This window comes from Rhinolophus hipposideros, assembly GCF_964194185.1.
Source record: "Rhinolophus hipposideros genome assembly, chromosome: 22".
Classification (NCBI taxonomy): Eukaryota; Metazoa; Chordata; class Mammalia; order Chiroptera; family Rhinolophidae; genus Rhinolophus; species Rhinolophus hipposideros.
Genome location: NC_138068.1, coordinates 9,976,996 through 9,997,818, shown reverse-complemented (window position 1 = coordinate 9,997,818; position 20,823 = coordinate 9,976,996). Strand labels below are relative to the sequence as shown.

Genomic DNA, 20,823 nt, shown 5'->3' with positions numbered 1-20,823 from the left:
CTGGAAGACACAATGTGTGAGTATCATTTCACAGGTAATTGAAGCCTTGGTCTGGGATGTTGATGGATGTTAACACCTGACAAATTATCTCTGTTCCACCTTCATGGCCCCTTAGTACAACTTTGCACCCTTATAATTATTCAGTTATTTCCTGAGTTTGCTCTGTCTGGCTAGGACTATGTGATATGCTATCTGAGTCACCATGGTGACTCTAACACAGTGCCTGGTACACATACATTTCCATCAACTGCTGATGAATCACAGCCTCTCATCTCAGCTGGAGTCCCTAAAAAACAAGGAACACCTGTTGGATTGATTGGTGTATGTCAAGGTCACCTATACTATCTGTGGCAAGGGAAAACAAGGTTGAGAATTACTTGCTAGTCTAGATGAGTAATTCTCAAGATTATGTGAGGTAGACGGCTCCCCTAAGGCTATTTCAGAATCTTAGGGTGACAACAGTTACAAGATATAATAAAAGACCCCATTTACAAAGCAATAAAAAAGATTCCTAGGAACAAACTTGACAATAACAATGCACAAGCTATGTGAAGAAAAAGTTTTAATTCTACAGGATGCAGGAAAAGACTTGAACAAATAGAAATATAAGCTATGTTCTTGTTTAGCAAGACTCCAAATCATGCAGATAGACATTTGATGAGATCCCAATAAAAACACAAACAGGATTTTGTTTTGAAATTAGATGAGCCATGTCTAAAACTCTAATGGAAAAATGAATAAGACAACATTTCTGAAAATGTCTGACCAAGTAGTAAACATATAGCAAAGCCTTAATAATTAAAACTGCTAGGTACTAGTGCCTAATTCCACAAAACAGTGGAAGACAAAAGAAAATCCCAAATAGATCCAAAACACAGGTAGGTACTTTGTATTCAATAAAGGTGGCATTTCAAATTGGTGAAGATAAGATGGATTTCATTCAATAAATAATTTGAGACAACTATGTAACCTCTACAAAATGAAAGACAAAGTTAAATCCATACTTCATCTTACACCTGGAAAAACGCTAAATGGATCAAGGATTTAAATGGACAGAAGGAAACCATAAAAATACCGAAAGAATCCCTAGGAGAATTCCTTATAACCCTAAAGTGCAGAAGACCCTTTTAACTATATGTGGACTGCAACTGGTGCCCATTTGTAAACTGTTTATTACTTGCTCAGGACAATACAACTACAGAAATGTAGAATAAGCTTTTAGAAAGTTTTCTAGCAAACTGACATTGCCACATTTTTAGGTATTTTACAAAAGTACCAGTTTGTAATGGATTGGAAATTGACAATGCTGGTCTTTCACTATAGACAGTACTGCTCCAAGATACAAGGATGAGTTCGACATGGTTCCTGCCCTTCAGAGCTCAGGTAAGGATGGAGGGAGGCAGAGTTGACATAAGCTGTATTTGCATTGAGCAAACACTGACATACAGACTTGATATATATCTGAAAATGATTCAAAAACACATAAGGACATTCATTCTCTCATTTATTCATCTAGTGTTTACTAAAGCCTACTATGTACCAAGAACTGTGCTAAGCACTAGGAATACAGCAGTAAACAAGATAGACACAGTCTTCACCTCTCTAGAGCTCATATCTAGTAAAACAGACTATAAACAAGTTCACCAAATAAATAAACATAATGATCTCAAAGAGTGCTAAGTGCTAAATGGGAAATAAAAGAGGAATGAAATAGAGTGACTGTAAGATGGGCGCTGCTGGTTTATAGGGTGGTCAGAGAAGGATTCTCCAAAGAGGTGCCATTTGAGCGGAAACTCAAGGATGGGAAAGAGCCAGACATGAATTAAGTAGAGGGAACAGTAGGTGTTCTTCATTTACAAGACTGTGTGTGAAGTCAGGGTATGAAACTTGCCACCATCACAACCACCATTAAAAGAGATCTGAGGCTATAATTAAAAAGAAAAAAAGGAAATAACAAGAGTTGGCAAGGAAGTGGAGAGATTGGCACCTTCAGACCTTACTAGTGGAAATGAAAATGGTGCGGCCACTGTTGAAAACAGTTTGGTGGTTCCTCAAAAAGCTAAACATAGAATTTTCATATTTCCCAGCAATTTCCTTCATAGGTATGTATATACCCAAAAGAATTGAGAACAGGGACTCAAATATATCCTTGTATGCCAATGTTCATTGCTGCAGTATTGACAATGGCTAAAAAGTGGAAACAACCCAAGTGTCCATCAACAAAAGAACACATAAACAAAATGTGCTATACACATACAACAGAACATTATTCAGCCATAATGAAGTTCTAATACGTACTACCACATAGACAAACCTTGAAAACTCTACACTAAGTGAAATAAGCTAGACACAAAAGGACAACTATTACATATTTCAACTTATATAAAATGTCTAGAATCGGCAAATTCATAGAGCATGTCAATAGATGAGAGGTTACCAAGGATTGGGGACTTATGGCTTAATGGGTACAGAGTTTCTGTTTGAGGCCATGAAAAAGTTATGGAAACATACAGTAGGGATGGCTATGCAACACTATGAACGTAATTAATGCCACTGAATTAATGCCTCTTTAAAACGATTAAAATAAAATAAAAAGACACTGAACCTACTTTTGTGGTACAACCTATAACTCTGCTGCAAGTAGAAAGTGTTGATATGAAGGAACAAACGGCTACGAAGTGATTGGGTAATGCAGGAGGGCTTGCTATAGGAGGTGATGTTTAGGGAAAAGTTGCCTAGGGGGAGTAATCAAGAGCTGCGTTTAAGAGCAAGTAATATTTCCGCAAGCAGAAACGAGAGGAAAAGTTCCTGGTAAGCCTGAAACCTACTTTCCTAAGGACCCTGGAGCCACTGCCTGGGCTATAAATTTGGCTACGTTATTAACTGGCTCCGTGACCTTGGGAAGCCCCACCCCTACCCTGGTGCCTCAATCTCCTCATCTGTAAAATGGTGATGGTAATGGTACCTTCTGCTAGGGTTGCTGTGAGGATTAAATTAGTTCATACATGTAAAAGAACTTAGATCAGTCCGGGGCACATGGTAAATGTTCTATGTATTAGGTATTCTTATTTTTAATTTTTTTCTTTTTTATGAAAATAAATGTTTACTGGGGGGGGGGAACCATCGAAGAAAATAAAACCCACTTAAAATTCTACCACCCCAAGATAATCACAGCTAACCGTGTATTGTAGTGTCTTCCACAATTTTTTGTACATAAACATCCACACACGGAGCTTATCCACGCACCTCTGGAGGCTTTCCCGCTCAAGCCCCGCACACTCCGAGTTCCCACCGCCTCCTGAGCACCAAAACAATGGGATTTGACGGCACCAAAGCCCCGCCCCTTGATTGCGACACACGAAACCACGCCCCATCTGGCCGCATGCGCACTCTGAGAGTTCGGGCTCGGTGGCTCCGCACAGGCGGCTTCAAAACGGAAGTGACGTAGGCAGTGACGCCGAGACGGTTGCGGCAAAGTAAGGGCTGGTCGGCGTGCCCCGTGGGTTCCGGAAGTAACCGCGGCGACAGCATGCTGGAGGCGCTGGGCTTCATCGGGACCATAGGTGAAGACGATGAGGGGCCTTTGGAGCCCGAGTCTGACTCCGGAAACGAGGAGGAGGAGGTAGGAGCCGACGGGGAGTGCGGGCGCACCTGCGGGCAGACAAGTTTCCCGGACTGCTCCCCTTCCCTGGGCTTCCCCTGCTCCTGCCCCCAAGTCGTCAGCATCCCCCAGCCAGCCTGGCATGTGCCCCTAGAAGGGCCTCACCGGGACCCCAAGGTCTAACTCAGTTTCCTCGCCACGAGCTGTTCCTCGTCTCCGCACGTGGAAATTCCGTGCCATTCCGTGTCGCCTTGGTGAACTCGACCCATTCACTGAACTGATGTTTAATCCAGGCCCTGGGTCCTGGGTCCCGCTCAAGGGGCATGGTTACCCATCGTTCATGACGCCAGTGTTCATTGAATACTTACCCGTGCTACATCTCGTGGTAAGCTTTTGGGACATGGCCATGAACAAGGTGGGCAAGCACATCACTCTCCTGAAGCTTATGTTGGAGTGGTGGGGGGCGAGGACCGACATTAAGCGGTATGGCAATTAAAAAGGGATCGATGTCACGAGGAAGGTGTGCGCCCTTCAAGATCCAGCCACGTGTTTTCCCCTCTGTGACCTCGTCTGCCCCCCGACACCTCCAAACCGGCTCCATTTCAAGCCAGAATCTTTGGAGCCATCCTTGACAACTTCCTCCTTATTGCCCTCCGGTATTCCGAAAGCTAGCTTAGGAATCTCTCTTAAGCTTCTCCCGCTGTCTCCATCCTCACTGCTGCTCTCCTGATCCAGGCCAGGGCCATCTTGTGCCTGGATACCTGTAGTTCTAACACACCTGGTCTCCAGCTCTTTCACTTAGCAGCCAGAACGATCCTTTCCATTCTTGAGTGGAATGCTAGCATAAAATACGGACTGATGCAAATATGGCAAATGATAATGCAAAACTTCAAATATGACGTACTGTACAACTATCATCCATCGTTAAAGTACCCGAGAAGTGATAAATAATCATTACTGATATTTATAATGAAAAATAATCATTACTGATGAAGTTGAGGGTCAGAGTCCTTATTATGAAGTTGTTTAAATCAAGTAAGCAAAAAAAAAAAAGAAGAAAGGTCAAGATAGCACTTTTTAGTTCTCAGGATTAGTTTGTTTCAATTTATTCTCCTGAAGCCATAGTTCAGCCAGTCCTTTTTCTTTTCCAATTTCCAAATGTATGGGTTTTTAAAGTTATCTTTCTTTTTTAATTGGGGAAAGAGAACAGGACTTTATTGGGGAACAGTGTGTACTTCCAGCACTTTTTTTTTTCCAAGTCAAGTTGCTGTCCTTTCAATCTTAGTTGTGGAGGGTATCGTTCAGCTTCAAGTTGTTGTCCTTTCAGTCTTAGTTGTGGAGGGCACAGCTCAGCTCCAGGTCCAGTTGCCGTTGCTAATTGCAGGGGGCGCAGCCCACCATCCCTTGTGGGAGTCTAACCCCCAACCTTGTGGTTGAGAGGATGCGCTCCAACCAACTGAGCCATCCGGGAGCTCAGTGGCAGCTCAGCTCAAGGTGCCGTGTTCAATCTTAGTTGCAGGGGGCGGAGCCCACCATCCCTTGTGGGACTCCAGGAATTGAACTGGCAACCTTGTGGTTGAGAGCCCACTGGCCCATGTGGGAACCGAACCGGCAGCCTTCGGAGTTAGGAGCATGGAGCTCTAACCGCCTGAGCCACTGGGCCGGCCCCTAAAGTTATCTTTTTGTTATTTGTTTCCAACTTAATTGAATTGTGGTTAGAAAACAGTCAGTATAATACTGATTTTTTTCAAACTTACTGAAGATTTACTTAAAGGCCTACTATGTGATCAGTTTTTGCAACTATTCCATGTGTGCTCAGAAAGAATGCTTATTCTCTAATGGTAGGTGCAGTGCTCTCTATATGTTCATTGGAATGCAGCTTACTGATTGTGCCGTTCAACTTTTCTACACATTTCCTCATTGTCTGCTTGATCGAATCCATTGTTGAGAAGGGTGTGTTAAAATCTCCCATTTGTAGATTGGTCAGTTCCTTCTTGTCATCTGTCAATTTTTGTCTTGTAGTAGATTCCTCTTCTTATTAGGTACCTTCATTTTCTTCTTTCTTTTCTAGTGTTCTTTCATCTGAGTCCCATAGTCACCCTTCTTGTCCCTCTTCTCAGGGGCCCATTGTGCTGGGCAGAAAGCAGAAAGCCTTGCAGAAAACCCGCAGTGCCGATTTCAACCCTGACTTCATTTTCACGGAGAAGGAGGGGATGTATGATGGCAGCTGGGCCATGGCTGATGTCATGAGCCAGCTCAAGAAGAAGGTGAGACTGATAGTGATAAGCATTTCCAGGCTTTGAGCTAATAAAGTTGGACAGTGGTTACGGGGTCTAACTGTGACCTCACCTGCCTTTTGTCATTTGCCTACCTTCAGCAGATAGTGGGACTCGTTTGGACATATGTGGTGTAGTTTTGATAGGGTAGGAAGAACTGGTCACAAATAACCCATAGAACCAAACAAGAATGAAATGTTGCAAAATGGATTTATTGCAGACTTTAGTTACAAACACATTCATTGATCCTTACAGATGATATTGAAAAGTATCAGAAATATTTTTTCCTTCTTTAAAATGCCCATGACAGCTTTTCCTGGAGAAGGGGATGGTGAGCTCAGAGTAACTTCAGTGCCTATAATAAAAGAGACCCTTTTTGATTTTGTAGACATTAAAAATGTGTGGGGGGGAAAGTCTTCGAAGAAACCTGATAATGCCTGTTCAATGGTTTAGAAATACCACACATATAAATTGCTTGACTTAAAAAAAAAAAAAGATGGACATAGCTATGTAAAAAATAGTCTGTTTTTTAAGTGTTTGTTCCTTGTTTTGCATATTAGAAAGAAACTTTTGAAACAAAGAACAGCAGGTACCCTTGGTAGTCTAGACTCTGCCCCACAGCTACTGTCATTCTCTGTCACTTGCAGGTAATCTCATGTGACCTCATTGTTTAGGATCCCTGGTTCCCTCACAGCACAGCCAAAGCTGCCACAAATGTCACTCATCTGCTTGTTTGCCAAGATCCCATGCTTTTTTTTGAATCTGGTTAACCAGCCAGAGGATACACAAAAGTTATTTTCTGTTTCATGCCTTTCAAAGACAGATACTGCCTGTTCAGAGCAGTTTAATCCAGACTCTGCTGCTGGTACTTGTTCTGATTGAAATAAAAGTGTTATCTTTTCAAGGTCATCTTTAAGAGGATTCTTAAAAATGTATATATTCATATGAACCCAATGTAATGAAAGACTTGGTCTTAGGAAGCTTACAGTCTAGCAGGGTAGAAAATAGCTAGGCAAATAATTACAGTTACCTGTAGTTATGGTGAGTGCCATAGCAGTTCAGGGTGCTTTGAGGATGCATAAAGGGGGCCTGCTGTTACTTACCCTTTCATCCAGCATTACCTGAATTTGCTTGGATTGCAACATTTTAATTAATAGGCTCAATTAAGTTTGATTGGTAAGGGGAAGAGCTTTTCCAAGTAGTATTCAGATACAATGTGACATCTATTGGTAATTGTATCATTCTAAATTGTAAACACCTTCCAAAAGATGGGTGTTCATATTGGTTTCAGGTAACTTAAAGTGGTGGTATTTTTTCCACAAATAGACCACTTGTTTAATGTTTTGTTGGCCATGAATAATCTAAGGATTGATTAGTCAGTCCAAGGATAGACAACCTTTTTCTATATAAATATCTGAGACCTTACCCTCAGAAAAACCTTGCTTTGTCTCCTTCCCATATGAATATTCTCTTCATCTCTTGATTTTTACTTTATTTTTGTGTGAAGGCTAATTTCTTTATTTTGCCTTTGCTCAGGAGTTGCAGTAAAATTAACCTTATGAGGATGTTTTCTATTGAGGTTATTAGACATATAATTTAACTCAGCCAGGTCACAATCTCTTGGGGGAAAGAAAAACCTTTTCATCTCACCCCTTGTTACACTTTGTTCCTATCCTATTGCTCCATGTAATTTTGGGAGGTAATCATCTCTTTATTTTTACCTGCAGAGGGCAGCTACGACATTAGATGAGAAGATTGAGAAAGTTCGAAAGAAAAGGAAAACCGAGGTGAGAAAGAAAGCAGTTACTTCTCTTCGTAGTTAAGCCCACAGCTTTACTCTTGACACGACCCCGCCGTTTCTCTTCAAGCCTGAGTTGAAATGTGGCTGGTGCCGGCAGGCTTCTCTGTGTGTCTGTTGTTAACATCTACTGAGATCCACATAGCATTCTGCCCAGGCGGAACAGCATAATATCACTCTTCGTGGGTTCTGCATTTCCTGAAGTTTGTAGTCGCCTTGCTGTATTATAATTTTTTTTTTTTCCAGCATAAAGAAACCCAGCCTGGGAAGTCAGAGAAGGAGAAGGAAGCAAAGGAGGGGTCTGAACCGGAGGAGCAGGAAGACCCTGAAGGGAAAGATGAGGAAGAGGAAGGCTCAGAAGGTGAAGAATCAGAGACCGACTTCTCGTCAGCTGATGAGAAAATCCTCACCAAAGCAGGTAGATGACACAGTGGCGCTGCCAGAAACTGCAACAGGAAATTGGAACGTGTCCGCCTTGACTTTGTAGGATGTGCTCTGTTACACAGTTAAATTTAAGATCTCCATGTTGAGCTCCTTTTAGCTTCTTTTTTTGAGGGTTTTTGTTAGGGTTGTACTTTGCAGGCAGAGTGTACTCTTTTCCTCATCTCCTGCCTCACACAGCTCCAGCACCTCTGTGACTCAATCTTATTTGGGGTGATAGGTCCTCCACAGCCCACCTCAGATGGGTCCAGCCAAGTAGTAGCTACTCCATAAATGTTTCTTGAAGAAACGAGCTTGAAAGCATCATATTACAGCTTAGTTGTTGAGAGCCTGGTTTCTGGAACCTGGCAGGTTTGCTTCCTGTCTAACCTTAGGTGGGTTACTTAGCTGCACTGCCACACAGTGACCTCATCCATGAAACGCTGCTAATGACAGTCGCTCCCTCACGTTGTTGTGTGGATTCAGTGAGGTATCCACATTAAGCACTCAAGGCAGTGGCCGGCAGTTGTAAATGCTCAATCAGTACAAGCCCTGATTATCAGCTCTGTTTTTCTCCCTAGATACACTCAAAGTGAAGGAGAGGAAGAAGAAGAAGAAAGGACAGGTGAGCATGGGTGCGGAAGACATGCGCAGCTTGTTTTTGCATCCTGAAAGGATTTCAAGGACATTTCCTTTTCTGGGGCCCTTTTTGCTGAACTGTCATTGTCTTTTGATTTTCCGGCGTAGGCAGCAGGAGGATTTTTTGAAGATGCGTCTCAGTATGATGAAAACCTCTCATTCCAGGATATGAACCTTTCCCGTCCTCTTCTGAAGGTAGTGGCTTCTTTTGGCAACCATGGGATTCTTGCAGCCACCCCATAACTGGGCTCTTTGCCTCCCTAAACGCTGTTGTCCATACAGCTGCCAGACAATCCTCTGAAACAAAAGGTTCCATCTTGGCCTGTAAGGCCCTGCCCCTGCTGGTCGTCTCCCATGATGTCTCGTAGCTCTCGGTCCGCTCTGGCCACACTGGCCTCCTCACTGGCCCTCAAAGCAGTCGGGCATCTTTTTCCTCAGGGCCTTTGCATGTGCTGTTCTCCCTGCCTGGATGATTCTTCCAGAAATCTCACCTCAGTAGGGTTCTCCTCAGTATCCCCTACTCAATGAGACCTTCCCCGACAACCCTGCTGTAAATTGCACTCATTCCCTCCCCCCGCCCTCCCCAGCCACCTTGACCGCTGTAATTTTCTCCATAGCACTTATTCCCACATGACGTGTTTGTTTTTGGTCTGTTTTTTTCTTTCCAGATTGTGAGATTCCCGAGGGCAGGGTTTTTATTTCTTTTGTTTACTGCTCTATCCTCAGTGTCTAGAACAGTGTCTCACACACGATAGGCACAAACAATGTTTGTGGATTGAATGACTGGGAGGGACTAAGATCGTTACTACTTGTTTGGAAACCTGCCTTGTTTGTTTCATGCTGTCACCCCGTCTCCCTCTGTCTAACCATTTCTTTTGTCTTCAGGCCATTACAGCGATGAACTTTAGGCAGCCCACCCCGATCCAGAAGGCGTGCATACCTGTGGGACTGTTGGGGAAGGACATTTGTGCCTGTGCAGCCACTGGGACAGGTGAATAGGACAGGGACTTGGGGAGGGGGAAGGCAGAAGGAGGATGTCCTACCTAGAACCAGCGCTAGGTTGACTCACCAGAAGGCGACTTTGCTACATATACAAGTATAATTTTTAATGCAGTAACACCAACTACTCTGTTTAGTAACAACCTTTTTAAAAACCTTACAATATGTTTTTTTAATTTCTTTAAATACTCTTTACTTTTTAAACATAACGGTTGCATGGTAATTTATTACATGACTATTTCTACTACGTAATTAACTGCACTAATGTGCAATGTTGCAACAAACATCACTTTTAAAAAATCTTCTACTCCTGTGATGGGGGCCTATCATGGCAGAGACAGGCAGTTGTGGTCATAGAGTCACCCTGATCGGATTCAGTGAAGGTGACCTTCACCAGACGCCCTGCGTCCTGTGGCCCGTGACTATTGTACATGTTTCTGTGCTCAGGGAAAACCCTGTGCCTTGAAGGGGCTGAAGGTCTTCTCCTTGCTTTCTTCCTGCCCTTGCCTCCAGGTAAAACTGCGGCTTTTGCACTGCCCGTCTTGGAGCGTCTAATCTACAAACCCCGCCAGGCTCCCGTAACCCGCGTGCTGGTGCTGGTTCCCACCCGAGAACTGGGCATCCAGGTACACTCCGTCACCAAGCAGCTGGCCCAGTTCTGCAACATCACGACCTGCCTGGCTGTGGGTGAGTGTCTGGCCGAGGGCTGCCAGCCCCTGGGAGACTCATGCCGCGGTGGAGGATGGATGTGTCCCACTGTCTGAGGATGACGGGTGCCACGAGAGCCTTTATGGGATTGCATCCACTCAAAAAAAGCTGGATGGTGTGTTTTCATAGTAGATAGTCAGGGAGAGGGGAAAAGGTTCGATTAAGACTTAACCAGTCTTGCAGAATGAAATTTCAAAATTATGAAAAAAATTTTTTCTTCATACTAAACCAATTTAGGATATAATTTCTGCTTCGCATGAATCATGGATCTCTTATTATTTGGGGCAGAATTTTTCTGATGATGTTATATGATAGTGTTACCTAATGTTCATTTTACCCTCCTTATGCAATGGGAAGTCAAAAGTGATGTGGAAATCGGTTTGACGCTGCTTCTCTCAATCCTTAGATGCTCGACTCGTTCTATTCTGAAGTGCCTTTGTGCCATCATCTCTTTTTTAAAAAATGTTTTTAAATTGGGGAATATTGGGCAACATTAGCTCCCAGTCAAGTTGTTGTCCTTCAGTCTAGTTGTGGAGGGCGCAGCTTAGCTCCAAGTCTAGTCGCCGTTTTCAATCTAGTTGCAGGGGGCGCAGCCCACCGTCCCATGCGGGAATCGAACTGGCAACCTTGTTGTTGAGAGCTCGCACTCTAACCAACTGAGCCACCCGGCCGCTGCTCTTTTTTGATTTTTGCGTTTAGCACAATCGTAATTAAATAACGTTTCTCCAGATATGTTGTAAAGTGCGTGCAAGCAGGGCCTTTGTCAGTTTTACTCTCCGCTGTTTCCTCTGCATCTGGCACGAGACCTGACAGGTGGCAGGGCTCAGTAGGGACCGGTGAATGACTGACCGGCTGCCTGGTGGGGACTTTATCTTTGCAGGTGGCCTGGATGTGAAGTCTCAGGAAGCAGCTCTTCGGGCCGCGCCTGATGTCCTCATCGCCACTCCGGGCCGACTCATTGATCACCTCCACAACTGCCCTTCCTTCCACCTGAGCAGCATTGAGGTGCTCATCCTGGATGAGGCTGATAGGTACACTTGAAACAGTGGGGCCCCAGACCCAGACAGGAACCTTCCCCCCTGTATCATGCTCCGTGGCTCTAGTTCAGCTGCTCATGTTTGGGCCTTTGTCTGTCCTTAGCCCAGATTATCCTGCTCTCTTTCTCTTCCTGTAATGTAATGGTTAAACGGGAAGGTAGGTCAGATCGTGGCTCTGCCTCTTCCTGACAGGCTTGGAGACATCAGGTAGATTCTCAAAGCAAAGCCTTCTCTTGTTTGTAAGTGGAGGATAAGAATAATACCACCCTCAGGGGGTTGAGGTCTCAAGGAGTAAGTTGGGTCAAGTGCCGGTGTAGTGAGGATCCCACAAACAGCCTCTGTTACTGTGATGAGGGGGTGTCTCCATCCCTCCCCCTTCGCCCTTCCTTTCTCTCACATGTGTCCTGCTGCTCACTTCTTGATGACTGAACAAAATGAAGTCTTGATGACCTGGCCTGGACTCATGAGGGAGGTGGGGCAGGAGAAGGGGGCCCCCAAAATACCAAAGCCTGTTCAGGTTTACTCTCAAATTGAAGCATCTCCGGACTGAACAGGTCCTTAACCAAGCTTCTGATCCCGTCTGCTGCTCCCCCTCTCTTCCCATTCCCGTGAACGGCAACTCCTTCCTTCCAGTTGTTCAGGCCAGAATTCTTAGCGTCGTTCTTAACTCCTCATTTTCACATCCCATAAGAGATCCATTGCTAAATCCTATCACCCTCGTCCACTTTCGGGCTTCTGCATTTGTCATTCTCTCGGCTGGGGAATGACATTCTTTACCTCCTCAGGTTTCTGCTCCAGTTGTCACTTGTCTGAGGGGCCTTTGCTGGCCATTCTCTATAACAGTCCCTGCCCTCGCCCCACCCCTTCCACCTCATCCTTCCCATCCTGCCTTATGTCCTCCGAGGTGCTACACCTCTCTGACCTCCTACATCGTTTGGTACCTGAATGCTGGTGTGGTGGTTGTGCCTCTCCTCTGCCCTAGAAGGTCATATTTGTGAAGGGCCGCTTTGCGTTGCTTGCTGCCACATTCCAGTGTCCAGGGCCGTCTAGAATCTAGCAGGTGCTCAGTGAGTGTTGAATAACTGATCGCCTGACTCTCCCAGAGTGAAGGAACCATTCTTGAGTCCTGAAGGAAGTAAAGGAGCTCATTCTAAGCCAAGGGAACATGATGTGATTTAGGTTTCAAAGGGGAGGGGAATTGTATTCTTCAAACATGTCAGTATCTCAAAGGACCAGGAAAAGCTATGGAAGTTCCAGATTAAGAAGATACAACAATTAAATGCTATACCTGATACTCCACTGGAAGGAGAAATACTGTGAAGCACTGGGTCAGTTGAAAACAACGGGAGTCAAAGTAATCTCAGAGATGATTATTACCTACAAAGAGTAAAGGCCCCTTTGCCAGTGGAGAGAGCTGGCAGATCCCCCATTAACCAGCTCATCAGACTCACATCAGTGGCACTGGAACAAACTGATGTGTGTCTCCTGGCGGAGTGAAAGTGAAGTGCACGCCTGCACATTCTCCCAGCAGTGGTGACTTACTGAATGTAGTCACTGGGAAATAATTAGACAAATACAGAGTGTGAAAAAGGGTGAGGGGACTTTTCCAGATGAAGGGAGACCAAAGAGACATAACAACCAAATGCAACCCAGGAATTTTGGTTCCTGGACTAGAAAAATAAAAAGATAGCTATAAAACGGTTATTTTGGGGACAGTCAGGAAAATTTGAGTATGGACTGTATTTTAGATATTACTTAAACACTTAACATTCTTGGGTGTGATAAATGACATTGTGGTTACATAGGAGAAGGTCATTGTTTTTAGGGAATATGTGTCAGAAGGGATAAGATGTCATGATGCAAGTAATTTGCAAATACGTAGTTCAGTTAAAAATAAGCACATGTGGCCAAATGATAATTCTTAGTGAATCTTGTAGAAAGGGTAAAATGACAAATATTAATGCTAATAAAGTAAGTACGTAAATGAGCCTGAAACATAACCAATGACAACATGAAAATATTGCCTGTCTCCTGTTTTCTGCTCGTTGCTGCGACAGAAGCGAGCGAGCTCAGCCCATCTCGTGATTCCTTGCCTTCCCTGCTCCCCAGGATGCTGGACGAGTACTTTGAGGAGCAGATGCAGGAGATCATCCGCATGTGTTCCCACCAGCGCCAGACGATGCTCTTCTCAGCCACGATGACAGATGAGGTGGGCTGTAGGGATTCTCCTTGGCGGGGTGAATGGAGTAGGCAGCACCATGGACCCCAGGCTGGGCTGGAGGGCATGGCCTGGGGTGAGCATGGGCTTGTCTCCCGCTCTGCGTTGTGCCAGGTGAGTGAGCACCCCGTCTTTGTGCCTGGCAGGTCAAAGATCTGGCTTCTGTCTCCTTGAAGAACCCCGTCCGGATATTTGTGAATAGCAACACGGATGTGGCCCCTTTCCTGCGTCAGGAGTTCATCCGAATTCGGCCAAATCGGGAAGGGGACCGGGAAGCCATCGTGGCAGGTGAACGCCCAGGGTGGGACTGGGCAGAGGGACTGGGCAGCGTGGGGTGCTTGACTCCCTTGGCCTCCTGGGTGCCACCCTGGCACCTTTCCACCCAGTCTCCCCTAACCCAGTGCATAGTGCTGCCATTCATACACTTGTGCTATGAATCCTTCCGCCCTTTCTTTTATCATCTCACCTCCCTCCCACCATCCAGTCCTCTATGCCCAGCTGAACTCCCAACCACTTCCCCCCACCTGCCCCTCTGGCCCTTATCCAGGCCACTACCATCTGTTGCCTGAATTACCGCAGCAACCTCTTACGTGGCCATCCTGCTTCCACCCGTCCCATGGTAATTCATTCTCCACGCTGCAGATCATTTAAAATGCTTGTTTACAAATGAGCATTTGTCCCTGTTACTTCCTCATTTCAAGCCCTCTGGTTTCTTCCATTGCTTTGACTAAAATTCACGCGCCCTAGCGAGCAAGTCCTGTAAGCCCCTCTGGGACTGGCTCCTGTCTGCCTGTTGCCTTTGCTCACGGCACGCCAGCCACCTCACCTGCTTCCGCTTTCTCAATCCACCAAGCTTGGCCTGCATTTATGTTTGCTCTTTTCTCTGCCTGGAGTCTTCCCTCAAATGTCCTTATGGATGAGCCTGCCTTGCGTTCAGCCTGTGAGAGAGGCCAGCCCTGAAGTGATCTCATCCTCCCTTCACTCTCTTGAGGCGTTTGTCACCCTCAGGGATCAATTGGCCTTTCTCTGCCCAAGGGCAGGGACCTTGCTTGTGTGCCTGATGCTGGGCACAGCAGCACTTCGCAGGCAAGGAGGGAGTCTGTTCTGGAGGTGGCTGCTGCTCACTCTTCTCTCCCTGCCAGCTCTACTGATGAGAACCTTCACTGACCACGTGATGCTCTTCACCCAGACCAAGAAGCAGGCCCATCGCATGCACATTCTCCTGGGGCTCATGGGGCTGCAGGTGGGCGAGCTGCACGGCAACCTGTCACAGACGCAGCGGCTGGAGGCCCTTCGGTAAAGGGGGACACTGGGCTCCCACCCCCCTCCTCGGGCAGGTCAGCGAGGGCTCTCCTCATTTGAAAGGGAAATACCACCCAGGGGTTGTGTTAGAGTAACAGCGGGGATCGCAGGTAGCACAGTTCCCCACTTTAGACATTGTGGTCTAACCACTGGAAGGTCACGTCTTAGATACATTCAGAACTCTGACGTCATAGTCACGTAGAAGATCATACTCACGCTGCAGGACTTGAGCGTGGGAGCTGCTGAGTGGGGCCACAGCAGGAAATGCTGACTGGGGAAGGCTGAGCACACATTCTGTTCTCTGCAGCTTTTCCAGCACAGTAGACAAACCTGAGTCTGATGGAACGAGATTCACAATCCAAGCTAGACGCCAGTTCTGGCCATTTTCTTTGCCAGGCCCCGTGCAGTGTGCTTTTCTGTGTGGTTCCTTGTTTCATTCCCACAGAACGGTGTCAGCCTGGCAGGCAGGGAGAAACCCTTCAGAATTCTCCACCTGTCCCTCTTCCCTCACAGGCAGCTGAAAGTTGTTTTTTAAAGAAAGGCTGTTTTGAATGCTGAGGCATTTATTTGCATATGCTGCTTCCTGCAGTCTAGCTCTGTGGTTCCCACAGTTGCACGCGTATCGGAATTACTCCTTAAGGTGATACACACAAAACAACGTTTGCTCCGCTGTGTCATTGTTTAAGGGGGAGTGTAAATGTCAGTGGGCCGACATGTAGGGTCTGTCCCCACTATGACAGTACACTCTGCTGCTGCTGGACTTCAAATGGATTTGTGTTCTTTCTGCTGGCTCAGAGCATTATTGGGGTCGGGAATCTCAATGAAGATCTCTTGATGGCTATTTCCAGGCGCTTTAAGGATGAACAGATTGACATTCTCGTGGCCACAGATGTGGCAGCCCGTGGACTTGACATTGAGGGGGTCAAAACGGTGAGCAGTCTCCATCTTCCTTGTGTTTTTGGTGGGAGTCTCTTGGCCTCCTTGTAAGTATCTCTGCTCTTCCCCCAACTCCCAGGTATAACTCATGCTCAACTTTGACCTTCCAGGTAATTAACTTCACGATGCCCAACACCATCAAACATTACGTCCACCGGGTGGGGCGAACGGCACGTGCTGGCAGGGCTGGGCGATCGGTCTCTCTGGTGGGAGAAGAGGAGCGAAAGATGCTGAAGGAGATCGTGAAGGCCGCCAAGGCCCCTGTGAAGGCCCGGATACTTCCTCAAGGTGAGCAGGCACCACTGCACTAGGTCAGGGCAGTTTGGGTAGGTGGGCCAGGGTCCTCGATCAGACCCCGTGGGACGGGGCAGGGGCAGAGGGTAACAGGCGAGAGCAGGTGCCTTGCAGTTAGGAGCCAGATTTGCTGAGGACCTTGGGTAAGTCTCACCTCACCTCTGGGTTTTAGTCTCTCAGTGTATAAAAGAGAATAATGATAGATTTGCGCCCCAGGTATCTCATTCATAGGTATTTTACAACCTTTAGGAAGAGAAAGCCTCTTCTTGGGGCAAAATCCCCAATAATTACCCTTCCTCCCACCCAGCCCCCCGATTCTTGAGGGGCACAGGTTGGGGAGGAGATCAGCACTCATTCTTTTTTGATATCTTTCATTCTTTTTATTCTTCTCATCTGAAGGAGTCCTATAAAGCACGTTGTTTTTGTTTAATTATTTTTTAAAATTAAAAAATAACACATATTCAGTGTTAGAAATTAGTAAATAAAATAAGAGCCAAAATATGTCAAGGAACTCACCACTGTTGGTATTTAGGTACATATCCTTTCTGACCTTTTTTCCACTCATACGTGCCTTTTTCTTTTCGTTTTCATTAAATGCATTCAGTCAGCAAGCAATTGTTGAAAACGACTGGGTGCCTGGTGCTATTTATTCTATGCCGGTTGTTGGGGATATAGCAGGACACAAAATAGCTGATACTCTGGTGGGAGACAGACGTAATACATAAGCTAATAGAAGATGTGATTGAGAACTGCAGGAGGAGAGGCGCGTGCTTTGGAAAAGCGGTGCAGGAAAGGCCTCTGCACAGATGGCATTTGAGCTGAGTCCTGGGTGACAAGAATGAGGTGGGGACAGTGTGCAAAGCAGAGGAACGGAGAGCAAAGCCTTTGAGGCAGGAACAAACTTGGTGTGCGAGTAAAAGGGAAGGAAGGCCAGAGGGCCCAGGGTACGGGGAGCAAGAGGCAGATGAAAGGTCAGAGAGGTGAGCAGGGGCCGTGCTTAGGGGTTTGGAATCGATTCTAAGAGCAACAGGAAACCTTTGGGGGCAGGGTGGGGGGAGGCTGCTAAGCTGAGAAGTCACACAGGGAAAAACCCTCCATTTTCTATGTCACTGAATACACCTACGTTATTTTCATCAACAGCACAGTATTCACCCTTATTTTAACATCTTTTTTGTTCTCTTCCCTTGAGACGTCATCCTCAAATTCCGGGACAGGATTGAGAAAATGGAGAAAGATGTGTATGCAGTTCTGCAGCTCGAGGCTGAGGAAAAAGAGATGCAGCAGTCGGAAGCCCAGGTGAGACGGTGAGGAGCGCCCTGGTTCACAGCGCTGCCCGGTGAGCACACGGAGCCCTGCTGGTCCAGCCCCTCCAAAACGCTGCGGCTGCCAAACAGCATCAGAACCCCAGGCATTTGCAGGCCAGGGCTTCCTGCAGCTGCTACGTTGTATTATCAGATACAGGTTTCACAGCAGACACCCTTTGGCTGTCTCCACAGATCAACACAGCAAAGCGGATTCTGGAGAAGGGGAAGGAGGAACCTGAGAGGAGCTGGTTCCAGACCAAAGAAGAGAAGAAGAAGGAAAAAGGTATGTCAGGGAGAGTCTTCATAAAGCTAAACATAGAATTCATAGGACCCAGCAATCCCACTCCTAAGTCTATACCCAGAGGAACTGAAAACGGGGACTCAGATGGATACTTGTACGCTAGTGTTCACTGACGCGTTATTCACAATAGCCAAAGGGTGGAAGCAGCTCATGTCCCTCAATAGATGAACGGAGACCTGAGATGTGTGTACACACGATGGAATATTCTGTAGCCATAATGAAGTTCTGGTGCATGCTGCAAGGATGAACCGTGAAAACATGCTACGTGAAATCATCTAGACACAAAAGGATGAATAATTATGATTCTGCTTACATGAGGTACCTAGACAGGCAAATTCATGGACATAGAAGGTAGAATAGAGATTACCAGGGGCTCGTGGAGGCAGTTATTACCTAATGGTTACAGAGCTTCAGTTTGGGATGATGAAAAAGTTTTAGAAACAGATAACGGTAGTGAGTGTACAATATTGTGAATGTAATTAATGCTGCTGAATTGTACACTTAATAATGGGTAAAATGGCAAGTTTTTGTTATATTTTGCCACAGTTTAAAAAAAGGTAGGTCAGGAAGCGGTTTTTGTGGGTTTTTTTATAACTATATTGTGGGAAGTAGTACAGGGATATTCACGATAGGAGGTAGATAGATAATGAATGTCTGAAGTGGGTTAATCAAGACATAGTGGAACAAGCAGTTTATTTAATGAGATGGAGATAATCACCAGGAAAGGAAATGATTGCTGCTTCTCATTGTAAGCCCTTACGTGCCAGTTTAAAATGTGTACTTCTTATTGTGTGTTCAGAAAAAGATAGAAAATGGTACCCGTAATCTCATGCTCTTTTTTCATCCCAGTTGCTAAGGTTCTGCAGGAGTTTGACTTGGCCTTAAGAGGAAAGAAAAAAAGGAAAAAGTTTATGAAGGATGCCAAGAAAAAGGGGGAGATAACAGTAAGTGCCCTCTCCTTTGAAGCTGGGTCCCTGTCCAGTGAAATGGGTCAAGGCTGCCTGCCTGGTCTGTTCCATACTCATACGCCATCCTCTCCCTAGGCAGAGGAAAGGTCCCAGTTCGAAATCCTCAAGGCACAGATGTTTGCTGAGCGGCTGGCCAAGAGGAATCGCAGAGCCAAGCGGGCCCGAGCCATGCCTGAGGAGGAGCCAGCGAGAGGCCCTGGTAGGCGTACAGGGGACCCACAGGAGCTGGTAGGAAGGTTCTCCCTGAAACCTGTCTTTGTGGTCAGGGAGAAAATGGAGGGATGTTGATAAGAGCCCACATGTTTTGAGTGACGAGAATGTACTAGTGTGTACAGCTATACCTTTATTGGCTCCACGCGGTGAAGTGAGCCTGTGGTTAGTGGGAATAGCGAGGATTTGAAGCCAGGCCTTTCTGACTCTGGAGGAGCAGGTCAGGGTAGAATGAAGATAGTCTTTGGCCCATTTCACGTGTAAGTGGTCCATTTCACTTTGGACTTTGCATTCTTTGGAGTTGGTTCTTCAAACCTGGTATTTCTGATTCCTTATCCCTTTTCTGCCAGGATTGGATGTCTCACCTCCATGTCAATAAATCATCCGGCCACGGCTTCCACTGAACTTGGAACCATTACCTTGAGCTTTAAGGGGATTTGGGAGCTAGGGCCGAAGAGGACTTATCTAACCCACTGTTTTCTGTACACAGCCAAAAAGCAAAAACAGGTGAAAAAATCTGTATTTGATGAAGAACTCACCAACACGAGCAAGAAGGCCCTGAAACAGTATCGAGCTGGGTAGGGTTTTGTCATCATGGTGCTCTTGGTGTTTTGATGGAAGCTATGAATCCTCCCTCCTTCCCCGCTCCCAATTCTCATATACCTATAGCTTTATAATACGTCATTTCAAGGGCTTTTGTCTGCCCACCCCCCACCAGCCCATCTGTGAATCCCAGGGTGAGGACAGGAGAGAGGTGTTGAGGCCCTCCTGCCTTGGAGGTGAAATGGTACATTTTTGGTTCAGATCTAGAGCTTTCCCTCAGCAGTGCTAGAACCCCAAACAAAGGATCCTGGTTTGCTGTTAGGAATGTGTTTTCCAGCCCTACGCCCCACACTCCCCTAGGCCTGGGTGGGGGTAGGGACAAACGATGCTTCCCAAGTAGTTTCATTATATTCATGAGGAGGGAGGGCCTCTTCATCTTGTTTTCCAGCTGAGCCCTGATTTCCACAAACCCATATTGTCAGGTGGAAACACAGGCCTGGTAGCTCAGGACCTGAAAAGGATGCATTCGTTCATGCTGCTGCTTTGTGTGGGAGCTGGGTGGGCTGGGGGTGAGACGTCACCCGTTTTTCCAACAGCTTTGTTTCAGCATCTCATCTTCTCTCACACACAGCCCCTCCTTTGAAGAAAGGAAACAGTTAGGCTTGCCCCACCAGAGACGAGGAGGAAACTTTAAATCTAAATCCAGGTAATATTGGCAATTTGGGAGGGCCAGAGGTTATGACTGTTTGGGATTGGAGAAGAAACCTTTCATGGGAAAGGCGCTCTTCCTTCCTCTTTATGGTCATGGAGGTCGGTCTTTTACTGTGTTTGTTTTTTGTTTTTTTTTAAATTTACTGTGTTTTTTTTTTAAATTAAATTTATTGGGGTAACATTGGAGAATAACATTATGTAATTTATTCTATAATATTTTCTGTATATTGTATTGTGTGCTCATTACCCAAAGTCTGTTCTTCCATCACCATATATTTGACCCCCCTCATTTTCTTAATAGGTACAAGAGGAAGTAGCCATGGTGGCCTCAAGAAGTTTGTGGGGTGGCCCTTAGATCGCCTCCTTGTGGGAAGTCATCCTGACTTGGTCTTTTCTCCATTTGTAAAAAAATTCTTTAAAACTTTTAGTCCGTGTCATTTGTACATTAAAAAAGTCAGCCTCTCTCACGCTAATTAGCTTTCACATAAAGAATATACTGAATGGAAGAAGTATTTTGGGGGGAGGGGGCAGAAACCAGTCTAATCGTGTATTTTATTC

At 45.8% G+C, this 20,823-nt stretch overlaps 1 protein-coding gene across 2 annotated transcripts; it reads left to right on the top strand.

The window, feature by feature from the left end:
* Positions 1-3,435: 3,435 nt before the first annotated feature.
* On the top strand, positions 3,436-20,736 carry DDX27 (DEAD-box helicase 27; the record flags this gene model as incomplete). 2 transcript variants are annotated; one of them, XM_081033676.1, is made up of 21 exons in its annotated part: positions 3,436-3,622; positions 5,722-5,868; positions 7,605-7,664; positions 7,922-8,093; positions 8,677-8,720; positions 8,843-8,929; positions 9,620-9,725; positions 10,247-10,420; positions 11,322-11,472; positions 13,588-13,687; positions 13,843-13,984; positions 14,839-14,992; positions 15,847-15,928; positions 16,045-16,222; positions 17,418-17,524; positions 17,725-17,815; positions 18,683-18,777; positions 18,877-19,000; positions 19,502-19,589; positions 20,186-20,260; positions 20,567-20,736. In XM_081033676.1, the coding sequence occupies exons 1-21, from the start codon at positions 3,530-3,532 to the stop codon at positions 20,580-20,582; spliced, it is 2,286 nt and encodes a 761-aa protein (XP_080889802.1). In that variant the 5' UTR covers positions 3,436-3,529. The 2 variants fall into 2 exon arrangements, with proteins under 2 accessions (XP_080889802.1, XP_080889803.1); XM_081033677.1 differs by lacking the exon at positions 20,567-20,736 and having other exon boundaries at positions 3,466-3,622; positions 20,186-20,264.
* Positions 20,737-20,823: the final 87 nt, after the last annotated feature.